The sequence below is a fragment of the Mus pahari genome, chromosome 6 (assembly GCF_900095145.1).
Source record: "Mus pahari chromosome 6, PAHARI_EIJ_v1.1, whole genome shotgun sequence".
Classification (NCBI taxonomy): domain Eukaryota; kingdom Metazoa; phylum Chordata; class Mammalia; order Rodentia; family Muridae; genus Mus; species Mus pahari.
In genome coordinates this window covers 41,135,373-41,152,552 of record NC_034595.1, presented here as the reverse complement: position 1 = coordinate 41,152,552, position 17,180 = coordinate 41,135,373, and the positions used below count along the sequence as shown (strand labels likewise).

The following is a 17,180-nucleotide window of genomic DNA, read 5'->3' as shown; positions in this document are numbered from 1 at the left end:
AAAAAAAAAAACCAAAACCCATCTTCCAAACCAGGACCCTCTGACTTTTAAGTCTACTACCGACCTACAGAGGGACCACGTTCCCTCCCTATCCAACTAAACATGATTAACATTATTTTCCTAGCTCTCAGAGGAGAAACTAGCCAGGGGCATAACCCGGATCACTGAAGCAGCTCTCCAAATCCCCCTCCCTCTCTTTTTGCCAAAGATTTGCTTTGCCTTCTGTATGATCAAGCACGCTGCCAGCCCATGGCTAAACCTGGACAATGTTTCTCTCAAGTCCTCCTGGGCAACGTGCTCCTATTAATCCACGGCCTCTGCCTCCTGCTTTCTCCATTTATCTTCTACCCTTTCTACCTGGACATACTCTGCAGTTCTTCTGCTGCTGTGAGAGACCCCCCTCATCCCTCATGCTTTAGCGCCCACTTGGAAATGCGTTAGCGGAGGGAATCCTGTACCCAGCCTCCTTGCTTCTATTTGGAAAGGACTCCTCAGCCCCTTCAGGGGTGGAAGCCACACACGGGAAGCCCCTTTCCCTCTTGCTATCCTCCCACACCCTATCTCTACTCTGCCTGCCGAGCCTCACTACTTCTATGGCTGCCAGCCCAGACTGGCACAAGCACCATGGCTTCTGGCCAGATGTTGTCCTTTGCCCAGTATAGGCAATTCTGTACAGAGCAGCCAAGGAATCACTTAAAAATATAAATCAGACACTATCTCTCTGTTCACAATCCTTAAATGGCTTCCAAAGCATTTAGAATCAAATCCAAAACTGTGTTGGCTTTTTTTTTTTTTTTTTTGAGATAGGGTCTTACGGTACAGCCATAGTTGACTTACTGTGTGTTCTACATAGTTTAAGGCTGGCTTAAAACTCTGCTTCCCTCTGCCTCAGGGTACTAGTAAATTCTCTATTGTGGTTTATATCCGGAAGGCCTACACCCAACCAATTCTCACGATCACAAGGGCAGACGTTTCTGGTTTCTATTTCAAGGCCTTCGTGGCCAGTTCTTCCCCAGCCTTCCCCAGTCCTAGCTGTCCATGGAATCTCAGGTTCTCTATCATCATTTCAACTATCAGCTCATCTTCGATATGCCTACGGAGCTATAATAAAATCAGACTTACAAACGTATTTCTCACAATCTGCGGGCCCTTGGAGAACTCAAGATTATGGGCAATTCAGTATCAGGGAGAGCTAGCTTTTTGGTTTATAGATGGTCCCTTAAATGGCAGAACCATGTGGCTCTCAGGGCCTGATGCCTTTTACAAAGGTGCTGTTGCCATCAAGCAAGCTCTATAACCATGACCTAATCACCTCCAACCAGCCCCACCTCCTCACACAGCCAGTCTGGTAGCAGAGCTAAAAAACCAACGCCTAAAGGTTTTTTCTGCCACTCCCAGCATCCTGACAGCTCCCGCATATGACTTAAGTCTTCCAGCCCCAGTACGAGACAAACTTAAAGAAAACAGGGATGCTGTTTCACTCAACTGTGTAGTCTCAGAGCCTGGCAGGTTTCCAGTAAGTATTTCTGGGTGGGATTCTGCCAGTAGACAGACAGATTACTCGAGATCATGAACTGTCCCTACAAAATGGGATGCTTTTCATCTGAATGGTCTATCATATCTCTTAAACCAAACGGTATTGAGCGGAAACTCGAACCCCTGGTAATATTTCCATTTATAAAAGGAAAGTACCAGAGTTGGCATTAACGGAGCAAGCACTGAGCTGGGTGTGCGACCTAAATCTAACAACAGCTCCAAGTAGGTGTGATCAGCACTGGCCTTCTAGCGGAGGACCCGAAGAAGAGTCCCCTGCTGACAGAAGGCAGGCAGCACGGGAATAGGAGGCCAGAACTCTTGGGTCCAGTGTGGGGAACATTTTCACTGAGGTACATAATAAAACGGTTAATTCTCAGAAACGGATGGAATGGTGGTGCATGCCACAAGCCACCTGCTGGATGGACACAAACGTGCCTCCTGTGTGTGCCCATACTTGGAGACTGCCCAGTGGTTTTCTGCAGAGGCGGCCTGCATTTGCCCGCAGCCCCAGCTCTCTATCTCCTCCCCACTCAGAGGAAAGCAAACAAAACGATTGTTTCAGGACCAAGAAATATCTCACATCTACTTGCTGGGAATGCCAGGTTGTAAGTCTGTCATGATCTAGGAACCTGTACGAGGCACTTTAGTTGATCTGTCAGCTTCACATCTGTAAGGTCTTATGATCGCAAACAAACAATCCACCCGTGTTACCTGATGTAGAGATAAAATACAGTTTGTGTGCAGTGTGTGTGTGTGTGTGTGTGTGTGTGTGTGTGTGTGTGTGTGATCAGCCAGGGGCAGACATCAGGTATCGTCCTCAGGTTAAACTTAACCTGTTTTTCATTCATTCTCATCAAATCAAGAGCTTACCAGTTTGGTTGGGCGAGTCTCCAACCCCAGGAGTTTCTCGTGTCAGCCTCTCTAGTGGCAGGACCTGTGGATGCTGGCGTCTGCCACCAGCTACCCCGCAAGGGTGTTGAGGGTCCAAACTCATGTTCTCACACTTGGGCAGCAAGCACTCCAGAGACGGAGCCACTTCACTCTTGCGTGAGGATATCCTTTCAATAGGTTATTTCGCTCTGGCTTCGGGCCCCTTCCTGTTTCCTAGGTGGGGTGCTGCCTTAGCAGTTGGTGGAACACAGTGCTGGCATCATGAATTTTTATTAGCAATGCTCACACCTGTTGCAATCTCAAGAACTCAGCAGGCATTCTGAGCACCATTTATATCTCTAAGTTTTATTTCAAAAGCTTGCCAAGATAAAAAATACATATCGTTCAATATTTACATAGCTCTTTCTGCTCTTAAGTGGACCACGTTCACTTTGCAGGGAAACTGTGTGTTGGGCAGAAGGCAGAAGGCTAACCAGATTAAAGCAAATTCTTTCTGTTGAGATAGGCTGGTCATTGCACGGATAGTATTACCCTGACGGGTCTGATTAAGTGTGAAGAATCAGCCACTTGGTTTTACTCACATTGTGGGACAGAGATGACAAATAGATCTATCTTCAAACCACAGGCCTCTACCTCAGTGAAATTTCTTGGATTTTTACATGCCAAGATACCCTTTTTTCAGTTAAGAACAAATTATTATATCTGGCCCCAGCTAAAATATGCTGTTAGGGGGGAAATGGTGCATGTAGCCGAATGACACCCAGGAACATTTGAAATGATCTCTACTCCTAAAAACTCAATCATACCCAATACAGACACCATATTTCTAGCCTTCCCAGCCTTCAATATGGTAAAATCTCCACTTTATAAATAAGTACCTGCTGTACTTGCACATGAAGACCCTTCCTGCCCCGTTCCTGCTGACCGGAACCATGGCTTTCTATAAATGTAAATAATCCTTTTCAAAATGGAGATAATTTGAAAAAGTTGGCCCGTATGACCAAGTGCAGCAACCTCACCCCCTCTTCTCACCCGGAGTGGTTCATGAAGCCCTGCAAGGCCCCAGTATACAAAGCCCTGGCAGGCTGCAGGCTAAATGCAGAGATGGGCCTCTTGCAAGGGAATCAAACAGCATTGCAGGCAATCAAAAAGGATGCCTGGAGAAAACTGTGCACTTCCTGTATCACGGGTCAGAAATTCCTAAAGTGAATCGAATTAACTGCGTTCTTGGCTAATAATAAACAGCCTAGAAGGGACTTAGCCACCAGTTTTTCCTGGGCTCCGTTATTCCACTTTCTACCCATCATCAATCAGAATGTGTTTAAAAGACCCAGGGGAGGTTCACTCCAACTCTCTGAACTCACGCTCTCATCTGGCCAGCTGTTCCCGGCGCTCAAGAATCCCTTGTGTTCAGATCTCTGGGGACCCGAGGCCTAAGAAAATAACTCTTAACTTTCAAGGTTGCAAAGCAGTTTAAAGGCAGAGGCCTCCAGGCTTGGGAGCAGCAGTCCGCGCTCCTTTTCAGTTTTAAAAGTCTCGGAGCTCCCTCAGCTCTGCGCTGCCGAGGTAAAACAAAGCAAAAGGAAATCTAAGTTTGGAGGGGTTAAAAAAAAAAAAAAAAAAAGAAGAAGAAGAAGAAAAAGAAGCCGAAGCATGCAAAAGAGCAAGTGCCAGCTCTCCCACGTGGGCCGAGTCAAGGTAGCGGAAGCGCAAGTCCCCAAAGACTACAGGGACCGACGCAGCAGCCGCAGGAGCTGAGCCACGCGCCAGCTCCCGCCTGGGGGGAGTGGTACTAAAAGAGGGTGGCAGCGGGGCACAGTCCCCTCCATCACCCCACTCCCCCCTCCAGCACCCCACACCCCATCAGAACCCGGGTTACCACCGCTCGGGCCCGGAACTCAGATGAGTTCAAAGGCTGGGGACATCGGGGTGCGCTGGGTGCCGCGCCCCTGTCCCCTCCCTGCTGAGCCATGGGTGGGGGGCGCTTGGGCTGGGGACACAGCCTGGAGGCTCCAGGAGGAAGCCAGCAGGGCTGGCCCATTCGCAGCTGGTAGGGTGATCTCACCTTCACCGCCGTGCAGGCGGAGCCCGAGGCCATGTCTGCACCGGGGGAGTCCACAGCGGGCCGCAGCGTGGGACCGGGAGGAGACTGCGGGGCCGGCGGGCGCGGCGAGGGAGTGAGCAGTGCGGGGGGGGGACCCACGGGCTCAGGCTCCTCCTCTTCCTCCCGGGGAGCGTGGGATTGGCTGTTCTCCTCCACCCTCCTCCTCCTCAAATCAGGTTCCCGCCTCCCGTCCCTTTTGCAGACTTTTCGGCTTCTCCGGGCTTCTGTTGTTACTGTGCAGCCTGATGGCGAGCCCATGATCAAGATAGAAATGAGGCCACTTAGGACGTGCTTGGCACTTTGTCTTTTAACTGTTTCACAAGAACGTGGTGAGGTAGCGCATTACTGCCAGCTCTGCGGCGATTTGGCTGTCCCGGTGGCCAGGACTGTAAAATCAGGCCCTGCCGCTTTCCAGGGCTTTGGGGGAGGGCGGAGGGAAACTGAAGAGTGCTAGTTTGAGATTCCTGTCCCCCGACAGCTCTGATTTACAAACTGGTCTATTTAGCTTCTGTTTGGCGGGAAGCTTTTAAGGACGCAGGACCCACTCCCTACCCACCCCCCACCCCACCCCCAACACCCAGCCTGGTGCTACCAGGCAAGGGGCATTTTTAAAAATCCTTTATACAGTGGCTAGTGGTGCATGCAGATTTTTGTAATCCCAGTCTGACCAGCAAGCAGTATGGCAAGTTCAAAGTCTTACTTGGTTACAGATTGAGTTCAAAACCATCTTGAGCGATATTAAGAGTCTATCTCAAAAATAAACAGAGGCCTTGGTATTTAGCTCAGCACTAAAGTGTTTATCTAGCATCCAAGGAGGTCCTAGCTTCAATCCTCACTCCAATAAAATAAGCAAAAATTAAAACAAAACTTTCTATGTCAGGGCAGCATACGGTGCAGCAGGATTCAGAATCAGGACCTGTGTCTCTGTGATGCAATACCAGCAAGATGGGCTCTGACCCCGACGACCTTTCCCCTGGATACTCCCTCTGAGAGGCCCTATCCCTTCTCTGCTAGGACGAGTCATTAGAGCCTTTGATGGTACAAGCTGCGCCAAACGGAATGCTGGGCAGCAGCTATCTTATTTTTTCTTAATTTATTTCATTATATATATATAATATATATAATATATTATATATACATATATATACATATATATTTGTGTGTGTATATATAAATACATATATATATGTATATATATATATATATATATATATATATATATATATACACACACAAATACCTGCAGGGGTGTGTGTGTGTGTGTGTGTCTGAATCCAGCCTGCAGCTGGAGTAACAGGCAACTGTGAACTGCCTGATATGGATACTGGAAACTGAATTTACCTCTACAAGTGCTCTTAACCTCTGAGCCATCTCTCCAACCCTGGGCGACAGCTAGCTTAAGGGTGGTCCCCTAGATATAGAAAAAGCTACAAATTACTCTGTGGTTGGGAAGGGAATCAAGGAAGGGAATTCTGTTTTCTTCTTTTCAGCAGGGTTAATTGAAAGTTCCCAGAGAAAAAGTACCATCGACATCACATTCTACAAGGCTGATTGACTAACCAGGATTTCAGGGATTGTGGAGAGTTGGAAAGTTTCGGGCCCAGAGCCAAATTACCTTGCCCTGCCTTGCCCCACGAAGTGGTACTTATTACCTGCCTTTCAGTGTGCCTTAATGTCCTTGTGCCTATTGGGTAAATCCTTTTGGAGTGTACAAAGTTAGCTCCCACCAATCCCAAAGGCAAGCATCATCGATAGCATCTGCGGCCTACACTCCGTCCTTCCCTGCAAGTCACCTATGTGATGTTTTCAGGAATGCATTCAAAGTGTCTTCCTGTGTGATTTTGTTGTTGTTGTTGTTGTTGTTCCTATGACAACTTGGTGACACTGTTACTGTCCTGGAACATATTCGGGTTAAACTAAATCTGTGTTCCCTGCCATGGACACTCATGCTTGGGTCCAAAACAAATTCTCAGACTGTCTTTGGCGTGAGAGCCAGTGGTGTTCACATCAGCAGTAAGACAACAGCAGTGCATCTCCATTTGACGAATTTCTATCTTCTGTTGGTGTGGATGCTGCCTGGTGCTGTGTAGCCCCATACGTCGCCATCATTCACTCTGTGTCTAAGTTTTCTCAAGATATAGACATTTCTTCTGTTACAATCATTTTAGGTTATAAAAATACAATGGAAAGCTGGGGGTGGTGGTGTAAGGCTGTGGTCTTAGCATACAGAAGGCAGTGGCAGGATTGTAACTTTGAGACCGGCCTGAGCAATATAGTGGTATACTGTCTCAGAAACCTAAAAACTAAACATAATGGCAGAAGGAATACAAAATATTAGGTTAGGATGTGGTGGTGAGACGGCTCAGTAGGTAAAAGAGCTCGCTGTCCAGCCTGATGTCAGAGCCCAGTGAAGAGACTAGAGAACTTCTTGTGTTTTGCATGGATGCATCACCTGTCAATTAAAAAACCTCTGGCCTATAGGAAATGGTAGACTAGAAAGTGGGACATCCCAGAGGCAGAAAGAACTCTGGGATAGAGCCAGGCAAGGGAGATTTGCCCAGAAAGATGTGACTAGACGGACACATGGTACCCGAGCACAGGTAACCAGTCATGTGACAGAATGTGGGTTAAAACAATTGGGTTATTCAAGTTAAGATCTAGTCAGAGAAGACCCTAGCTATACGGCCAAGGTATTTGTAAATATATTTTGAGTCCAAATCTTTTATCAGGGAGCATGGGGCTGGGAGGAAAAACAGGACCGAGCTACAGGAGATGAGAACCAATTCCTATGGATTGTTCTTTGACCTCCTCATGAATGCTCAAAGATACACACACACACACACACACACACACACACACACACACACACACACACGCAATCTACTACAAAAATAGAAAAAAGTTTGGAACCTGAGAATACTGCTGGATGAAAGTACTTCCCTGAAGGCCTCTCAGCTGATGGATCTGTTGGGCCTTTGGAAGCCTGCCACTCAGTGTGGACCCAGTGCAGAGCAAGCAGGAGACAGTGAGCTTTATGGCCAGGAGCTAAGAGGGATCAACCCCCCCCCCCATCCTCTCCCAGAATCCCTCCCCCCTCCCTTTCTCCTCTGAAAGAGTGGAGGCCTCCCTGGGTGTCTGCCCACCCTGGCACATCAAGTCCCTAGGTGCATCTGATAAGAGAAACCTTAGCCAAACTTTGTGTCAGCAGGCCTAGACACTTCTCCTCGCTGTCTTTCTGTGGAAAGCTAGACACATTAGACAAGTTGGATTTTTATAAGCATAACAGATAACCTGGACAGAGAAGCCTGGCTCGGACTACAGTGCCCCTTGGATCTTTCCTCCTGCTGATTGTGGGCCACACTCAAGCATTTTCTATTCAACAAGGGGCGCCTGTGAAGATGGACGTACTGCTCAGGGTTTCTAGGGGGATATAGCTTATATTTCAGGGAGGAAATCTGTACTTCTAGACAAAATTGAAACATTTTTCTGTACTTTTCTAAGAAATGAGGCGCCCGGGCTGGTGAGATGGCTCTGCAGGTAAGAGCACCCGACTGCTCTTCCAAAAGTTCAGAGTTCAAATCCCAGCAACCACATGGTGGCTCACAACCATCCTTAAGGAGATCTGACTCCCTCTTCTGAAGTGTCTGAAGACAGCTACAGTGTATTTACATATAATAAATAAATAAATAAATAAATCTTTAAAAAAAGAAAAGAAAAGAAGTGAGGAGCCCCAATATAAGTTGTTGATTACTACGGTTTTTTTTTTTCTCTGTGTATGGGGACGTGTGGTTCAACCAAAGTCATTCTACCCACCAGAGGACTCAGTAGCGTCCCAATGTACATTACAGAAAAGGGACAACAGTGTGATCTGACACTACAATAACAACCATGGGATTTTTGATGGTTGATTTTCTATTTTCTAAAACTATTTTATTAAAAAAGGTGTGTGCGTGTGTGTGTGTGCGTGCATGCGTGCGTGTGTGTATTCGTGTGTGCGTGTGTGTGCGTGTGTGTGTGTGTGTGTGTGTGTGTGTGTGCGTGTGTATGCATTTTGATTATACGTGCTTGGAAGTTCTAGCTGTGCAGGTGGAGGTCAGAGGACAACTCATAGGAATGGTTTCGTTTTTTGTTTTCTGTTTTGCCTGCTCCATGTGGGAACTGGGATCTAACTCATTAGTTCTGCATACAAAGCCCTCTACCTACTGAGAGCTGTCTTGCTAGAGCAAATAATTGGCTTCAAAAGAACACGTGAGTGAGGCATGGTGGTGCATGCCTTTAATCCCATCTTTTGGGAGGCAGATTTCTGAGTTTGAGGCCAGCCTGGTTACATAGTGAATTCCAGGCCAGAGTTTCCTCAAAAGACTCAGTCTCAAAAAAGAAAGAGGAGCCAAACCACAGTATTCTAACACATCTGGTCCAGCCTTGTTAGAAACAACTTCTGTGAAGAATTGAGTTATAGTTTGATAAAAATTGCATTGAATGTGGAATGACCATTTTCATAATATTAATCCTACCAATCCATGGAAATGGGAGGTCTCTCCATCTTGTGTCTTCTTCAATGTATTTCTTTGGTGTTTTGAATTTTACATTTTAGAAGTCTCCTACTTCCAAGAATTCGCTTATTCCCAGGTCTTTATTCACTTGAGGCTGCTATGCAAGGCCTTCCTTTGCTGTTTTCTTTCTCACTCTTTTTGTCTTTGGTATGTAGGAAGGCTGCTACCCCCAAACATCTCTATTCTTTCTACTTTATGTGTATGAGTGTCTTGCATTCATGGGGTTGAGGTTACAGAGAATTGTTAGCGGCCATGTGGTGGCTAGGAACCAAACCTGGGTCCTTTAGAAAAGCAGTCAATATTAACTGTGGAACCATCTCTCCAAGACTTCTGAATACACTCAGAATCCCTCCTTCATAGTTTTAATAAAAAGGGAGAAGGTACTGGGTCATGACTAGAAGACAGATTCAGTGGGATGGAATTTTCTCCTTTCGATGATCTGAGAATTTCAGTAATACTGTATGCAGAGAGGAATTAACCCCTGGAGGAAAAGTTGTCCTATGGTAAGTTGGGAGTGGAAGAGGATCCACTTCAAGAGAGCTGTGTGGAGAGAAGACAGATGCAACTTAAATAAAAGCAAGGAGGTGGAAAGGGTGGCCTGCGATAGGCTGGAGATTGTAGTGTATTTGTTAATACTTAAGTATTTTGGACTGTAGTAGAAAAATTGCACATGGAATCACAGCCTTTAGGAGGCTGAGGCAGGACAACTGCTGGGAGATCAAGGACATCATCAGGACATAGTAAGTTCTAGGCCAACCCAGGCTTCACAGTGCAGCCAGCCAAGCAAAACCCACAACCACCTCCCACCCACCCCACCCCCGACCCCGACCCCACAAAATGATAGAATTTTGGATAAGATGGAGAGATAGAGAATACCTGTCTTTGTCATATTCAAAGGAAACTCCGACGTAGGGTTGTGGGTCCCGCCTCTGCTCCATCACAGGGCATGGCTGCTTAGGGGGCTGGGATGTGAGGAGTTATGTGACTGCACTTATCCCATGCTGAGTGGGCGGTGTCAGGCTGTAGCAAAGCCCCAAGGCACCACCTGGGGGTGGGAAAGCTCAGGCTGAGATGTGGGGGAAGCTGGAACTGGTTCTCTCTCTCTCTCTCTCTCTCTCTCTCTCTCTCTCTCTCTCTCTCTGTGTGTGTGTGTGTGTGTGTGTGTGCATGGCCATGGTTGTAGGGGAGTAGGAGAGTGCCTGTGTCCTGCCAGAGTTCCGGTGCTCTGGGTGGGCAGACGCAGGAGGACTGCTGGACACTTTCCACGCGACCCTGGGTGGGCATCTGGCTGTGTTAAGTCACTGACCCCACATGGCGGGTGGTGGACAAGGGGCAGCCCCAGATACCAGGTTCTCAGTCTCCGGCATCCCACACTGGATAAGGCAGAGGAGCTGAGAATAGAACAGGGGCCCCCAGGGTGGCACTCTGCCCCGGAGATAAGGGAAGAGAGGGCAGGAGGGGATAGGGCGCTGGGTGGTTCCCACGCAGGTGAGAGTTTAGTCCAGTCCGTGGCTGCAGTGTAGGAAGGCCTTCTGACTGGAAGTTAGACGTGGCTCGTTAGAAGGAAGCCTATCCCATCGATTAAGCACAGCGGGCCTTGATGAACAGAGGCAGTCTATGGAGTCTATAGAGCTTTATTGTAGAAAGGCAGGGGAAAAGAGAGAAGGTAGAAAGAGAGAAAGACCGGCCATGGCCACGTTGGGGGGGGGGGGGGGGAAGAAAAAGAGCTAGAGAGTAAGAAAGGTGAAAGCTTAAGAGAGCAAGGAGGGGCCAAACAGCCCCTCTTATAGTGGGCTTTGTTATCTTGCTGTTGCTAGGTAACTGTGGGGAGGAGTCTAGCCAGAATGCCAGAAGCTTGGGACATTGTCTACACACCTCTAGCCACATACCTCTCCTGTGGGGACTGTAGGGGTGGTAACTTCGACAGGAGCCGGGGTCCAGGACACATGGTCAAATGCCTTCCATCCCATGTAGGTGGAAATTACCACCCACCAGGTACCACTGGGGTTCAAGACCTCAGCTCGACTGGAGACGAGGCTGTCTGTGCATAGCCCATTGCCGTGTGTGTGTGTGTGTGTGTGTGTGTGTGTGTGTGTGTGTGTGTGTGGTGTCCCAGGGTATGTGATGAGGCTGGGGCCATGGGGTTCTCAGACCCTTGGACACCCAGGTGTCACTGCGAGTAGCAGAAGAGCAGAGAATGGAGTGGGAGACCGAGGGCTGGGTCTATCCTGGGGCTGGGGGTGGGAAGGGGCGCTCTGGTTGGCCCCATGGGGATTGTCCTTGGCTTAACTGGCAGCAAGATTGGTGGCAGTTGTGGCTGGGAGTGCAGAGGGGCCTTCTACTGGAGATTAGACAGCAGCTCTGTAGGCAAAGGCCTTCTCCATGGCTCCCCAAGGTGGATCCCGATGAAAGGAGACAGTCTATGGTTCCAAACCATTTATTGTCATGGTGGGAAGTAGATACATAAAACCATACCTTACTTCTCAGGGTGGGTCTGAGATTAAATACCCTTTGCAGGGAGGAAAGTCTGGAAAGAGAATCTTACTGACAACGCCCTCCAGGTATCTAGGTGCCTTATTAGTATGGAGATCTCTGTCTTGAACTTACTTGATCACGGTCGCATCTCTTTTCCTATTGTCTTGATCTGAAATATTAGGGATGCCTCATCTCCATGTGGAAGAGCTTGGGGCATTGCTATTATGTGACCGATGGCCACAAATCTATGGGGGCGGGGCTAGTACCTGGTGCCTGGGAGCAGGTGAAGTTCCTACCATCCCTTCAGGGTCTCTGGGGGCTTCAAAGACTTTATTTAGCTCAACCGAGGACCAGGCTATTTCTCACCGTGCACTGTCCCATAATCCAATTCCCCCAAAGCCAAAAGGCCCACCAAATATCCAGAAATGAGCTCAATCTGCATAAGAGGATTTCTGGTGGTTGGATAAAAGCCAACATTCCTCAGAAACTTGTGAAGCTCATTTCCCATCTACCAAAAGGATTTATTATTTCCCTTACCTCCAGCAGAAGGCACATCCACGGCTTCTTACCCGTTGTACCTATTAGCATATCAAAGCTCATGCTGGCCTCCAGGCTGCCTCAGTGCCACAAGTACCCAGGAAGCATTTCAGAGTCAGTGGAGATAGCCTTGACTCCAGTTGTTAAGGGATCCATGTGAATGAGTGTTCCTGCCCGCGTGGAAACACTCCGGTCCAGGTTCGTCCTGAAGGGCGGGAATATCCTAAAAGGGAATAGGCTGCGAAAGGAAAAATGAAGCCTAGACAATTTCTACTGATCAAGGCTCAAAGTTTAATAACCGAACTCCGTTTAAATAACNTGGAAAAATTCCCAGCCCCCTCCTCAGTCTTTGAAGTTGCCAGCGGCAGTCCGATCGTAGGCGGGTCCAAGGATCGAGGCAGGGATGAATGTCTGTTGGCGTAGGCGGTCCAAGGATTCTGCATTCTGGGAGATCCGGGGAGAGGGGGGTCCTCTTGGTAGGCGGTGGAGACACAGGAACTCTCTGGTGGGTCTCAGCGCCTGTAGGGGGCTGGTGTTTTGAAGGAGAGTGATTAATGTAACAGCAAGGTAGGCTTGGCAGCAACAAGGAGGTGGGAGACCCCAACATGTGAAGACCAAGCTGCATGTCAGCAACAATTGTGTAAGAGGTCTGGGTCCAGCCCACACATGCTCTTTGGTTGGTGGTTTAGTTTCTATGAGCCCCCGTGAGCCTAAGTTAGTTGATTCTGTAGGTCTTCTTGTGGTGTCTTTAACCCCCTGGCTCCTTCACTCCTTTCCTCCACTCTTCCACAAGACTTCCTGAGCTCTGCCTAATGTTTATCTGTTTCCATCAGCTGCTAAATGAAGCCTCTCAGAAGACAGTTAATCTAGACTCCTGTCTGCAAGCATAGCAGAGTGTCATTAATAGTGTCAAGGGCTGGCTCTCCCATGGAATGTGTCTCAGGTTGGCCAGCCATTAGTTGGCCATTCCCTCAAACTCTGCTCCCATCTTTATCCCTGCACCTCTTGCAGTCAGGGCATATTTTGGGTCAAAGTTTTTGTGGCTGGGTTGCTGTCCCCTCCCTCCACTGGAAGTCCTGTGTGGTGACTTCAGTCTCCATAGCTCCAGTTGCTAGGAGGCTCAGAAAGGTTCTTCCCATTCCAAATCACTGGCTCTTCCCAGAGTTGCCCCCCCACACCTATTTCCATTCCCTCTCCCAGCCTTCTCCCCTCAAAACCTGATCCCCACCCCTGAGCCCTTCCTCTTCTCTCATCCCGTTCCCTTCCTCCCTCTCTCTCTGATATCTATTTCATACCCACTTCTGAGGGAGATTTAAGACTCCTCTCTTGGCCCCTTCTTGTTACTTAGCTTCTTTGGGTCTGTGGATAGCACGGGTATCCCATCCTGTACTTTATAGTTAATATCCACTTATAAGTGAGTGCATATCACGGTTATATTTGTTTTGGGTCTGGGTTACCTCACTCAGGATGATATTTTCTACTTCCATCCATTTGCCTACAAATTTTGTAATGTCTTTGTTTTTAATAGCTGAGTAGTATTCTATTGTGTAGATGTACACATTTTCCTTATTCATTCTTTCCCCTGATTTTCAAAGTGGTTGTGCAAGGTTGCACTCCACCAACCATGGAGGAGTGTGTTCTCTTGCTCCTCCTTGCCAGTACGTGCTAGGTGCTGCCCTTTGAGTTTTGATCTTAGCCATTCTGATGGGTGTGAGATGGAACCTCAGAGTTGTTTTGATTTGCATTTCCCTGATGGCTAAGGAAGTTAAACATTTGTGTGTGTGTGTGTGTGTGTGTGTGTGTGCTTCTTGTCTATTCAAGAGTCTTCTACTGAGAATTCCCTTTTTAACTCTGTACCTCATTTTAAAAATTGGGTTATTTGGTTTGTTGGTGTGTAACTTTTTGAACACACACACACACACACACACACACACACACACACACACACACACACACACACACAGAGTGTATGAGCCCTAGGTTGGATGTAGAGTAGATGAAACTCTTTTCCCATTCTGTAGGCTGCCGTTTAGTCCCATTGACAGTTCTTTTCCCACTCTGTAGGCTGTCACTTTGTCCCATTGACTGTGTCCTTTGCTTTACAGAAGCTTTTCAGTTTCATGAGGTCCCATTTATTCATTGTTGCCCTGAGTGCCTGAACTGTTGGTGTTCTGTTCAGGAGCTTGTCTCCTGTACCAATATGTTCAAGGCTCTTTCCCACATTCTCTTCTATTAGATTCAGTGTATCTGATTTTATGTTGGGGGTCTTTGATACTTTGGACTTGAGTTTTGTGCAGGGTGATAAATATGGATATATTTGCATTCTTCTACATGCAGACATACAGTGAGACTGGCATCATTTGTTGAAGATGCTTTTTTTTTTTTGGTCAAAAATCAAGTGTCTGTAGGTGTGTGGGTTTATTTCAGGGTCTTTGATTCTATTTCACTGATCAATCTGTCTGTTTTTATGCCAATATCATGCGGTTTTTTTAATCATTATTGCTCTGTAGTATAGCTTGAAATCAGGAATTGTGATACATCCAGAAGGTCTTTTATTGTACAGGATTGTTTTAGCTATCCTGGGTTTTTTTGTTTTTCCATATGTCTTAGGGATTCCATTGCTGTGAAGAGGCACCATGATCAAGGCAACTCTTATGAAGTTTAACTTAATTGGGGCTGGCTTATTGATTCTGAGGTTCGGTCCATGATCATCATGGCAGGAAGCATGGCAGTGCCAGGCAGGCATGGTGCTGGAGGAGTTGAGAGTTCTACATCTTGTTCTGAAGATAAACAGGAGAAAACTGGCATCCTCAGGCAGTTTGGAGGAAGCTCTTAAAGCCTACCCCCACAGTGACACACTTCCTCCACCAAGTCCACACCCACTTCAACAAAGCCACACCTCCTAATAGTGCCACTCCCCGGGCCAACAATACTGAAACCACTACATCAGATGAAGTTGAGAATTTTTTTTTTTTTTTTTTTTTTTTTTAAGTCTGGGGATTGTATTGAGTCTGTAGATTGCTTTTGGTAAGATACTATTTTTTTTTTTTTATTTCAATCCTACTGAACCATGAGGATGGGAGATCTTTCCATCTTCTGATACCTTCTTCAATTTTCTCTTCAGAGACTTTAAGTCTTGTCACACTGGTCTTTCACTTGCTTGAATAGAGGTACACCAAGATATTTTATATTATTTGTGCCTATTATGAAGTATGTTATTTGCCTGATTTCTTTCTCAGCCCATTTATCACTTATACATAGAAGGACTACTGATTTTTTTTTTTTGAGTTTATTTTGCATCAGCCACTTTGCTGAAGGTGTTTATCATCTGTAGGACATATCTGTGTGTGGAGAACCCTTTGGGGTGCTGACATTGGCCAAGGACAAGGAAATGGTTTTCTGGCAAGAATCTGACATTGGTCATGACAAGGAAGTAAGCTCAGGCAGGAATCTGACTTTAGGGCATGATACGGAAGCAAGATTCTAACTTTAGCCTACAATAGGGAATTAGGTTAAGGCAGGAATTTTAATCTTATGGTGGAATAAAAGAAATAGGCTTCAGGCAAGATTTTGGGCTTGGACAAGGAAGTGGGCTCAGGTGTTTTGGCCATTTTGACAAGCTCTGGAAAACAATGGGAGTAACCCTGGGACTTTGTGTATGCCCTACTTGTTCTTTATTGTGCTGCTCGCCCTTAATACTTGCATGTAATTAAAATGGTATAAAAGCAGATTGGGAAAATTAAATTTGCCTTCAGTCTCAGAATTGACTGGGGTCACGCTACAATGTTGTCTAACTGTCATTTTCTTTTTAATCCTCACTCCAGCACTGGAGAACCTGTTGACTGACCGAGCAGGCTAGGTCACCTGTGATGTTAGTTCTTTCAATACAAGAACACACAAAAAACCTTTTCATTTATGTATGTCAGCTTCAATTTATTTCATCAAAGTCTGATTTTTTCAGTATATTCATCTTGGTTGAATTTAATCTTATTTCTTAGATATACATCCCATATTGCATGAAAAGTATTGTGCAATTATGATGAATATTTTCTGAGTCTTGTCATATACTTAAATTTTAAATTAAATTTAAAGTTTAGATTACTTTTTACGTGCTAATAGTATATACAATTTTCCCCACACTGGGACTAGTGATTATGAAAATGAATGGAATATCTTTAACTGAAAAACTAAAGAAGTACCCTCTTTTCCCCAAACACAAACTGGGTGGCAGTGGTGTCCCTATGCAACACGTTAACACCAGAGACCAGGGGTGCACTGAGTGTTTCGCTGTCCTCCCCAAAGACCTTGGCCACATGCAAGGAGATGATTCTAGACCACTTGACGGCAATGGCCATCACTCAGCTAAAATGTCAGACAGATCTTGTTCTCATCACCCCTGTCTGGCCCTTGTTTTAAGAGTTCCATGCATACGATGCACTTAACATAAAAGGAAGCATCAGGCTGTCCTCTCTGTGACTGACACGTCCCCACCCTCCTCCCTCTCTACTTCCCTCTCCCTTTCACTCTTTTTTCCTGAATTTTTCTTTCTTCTTTCCCTTTCTCCAGATATCACTTTGGCCACTAAGTGGGTCACTCCAGGAACACCTTGAAACTTACCTCGATGCAGGCTTGACTTGAAATTCTTCCCTTCCCCCCCCCTTTTTTTTTTTCACATTGATCACAATTTTGAAATTCAGTCATCTTGAATGGTTCAGTGGCTCAGCATAATTTATATTCATTTATTGAATAAATAATTGAGCAAATGAAAAAGGAACACAGATTATTATTATTATTATTAATGTTTAAACAACACACGTAGAGGGCTACAGATGGTTAGGATAAATGGCTTCTGGTGTTCTACAACACAATGGGATAATGGATCAGATAACTCAGAATAGCCTGTAGAGAGGATTTTGAGTGTCCTTAGCAGAGACATGACAAATGTTGGAAGTGGTAGATATGCCAAACGTAATGATATGACCATCACCCTGTACTGGTGCATTGATACAACACACTGTAACTCCTAACACATGAAATTACCTCAGGTCAGTCAAAAATAAAAAGAGCGTGAAATGCTGAGGAAC

General features: G+C 46.3%; 1 protein-coding gene across 1 annotated transcript in view; it reads right to left on the bottom strand.

Annotated features, from left to right (window-relative positions):
- The window catches only part of Mtap (methylthioadenosine phosphorylase), a 48,844-nt gene extending 36,685 nt beyond the window's left edge, over window positions 1-12,159 (bottom strand). The window contains exons 1-3 of the mRNA XM_021200196.2: window positions 12,097-12,159; window positions 11,926-11,995; window positions 4,493-4,842 (exon numbers count right to left, since the gene is read on the bottom strand). Coding sequence (XP_021055855.2) covers window positions 4,493-4,842; window positions 11,926-11,995; window positions 12,097-12,159 — 483 coding nt within the window. The remainder of the gene's footprint in view (window positions 1-4,492; window positions 4,843-11,925; window positions 11,996-12,096) is intronic.
- Between the last annotated feature and the right edge of the window lie 5,021 nt (window positions 12,160-17,180).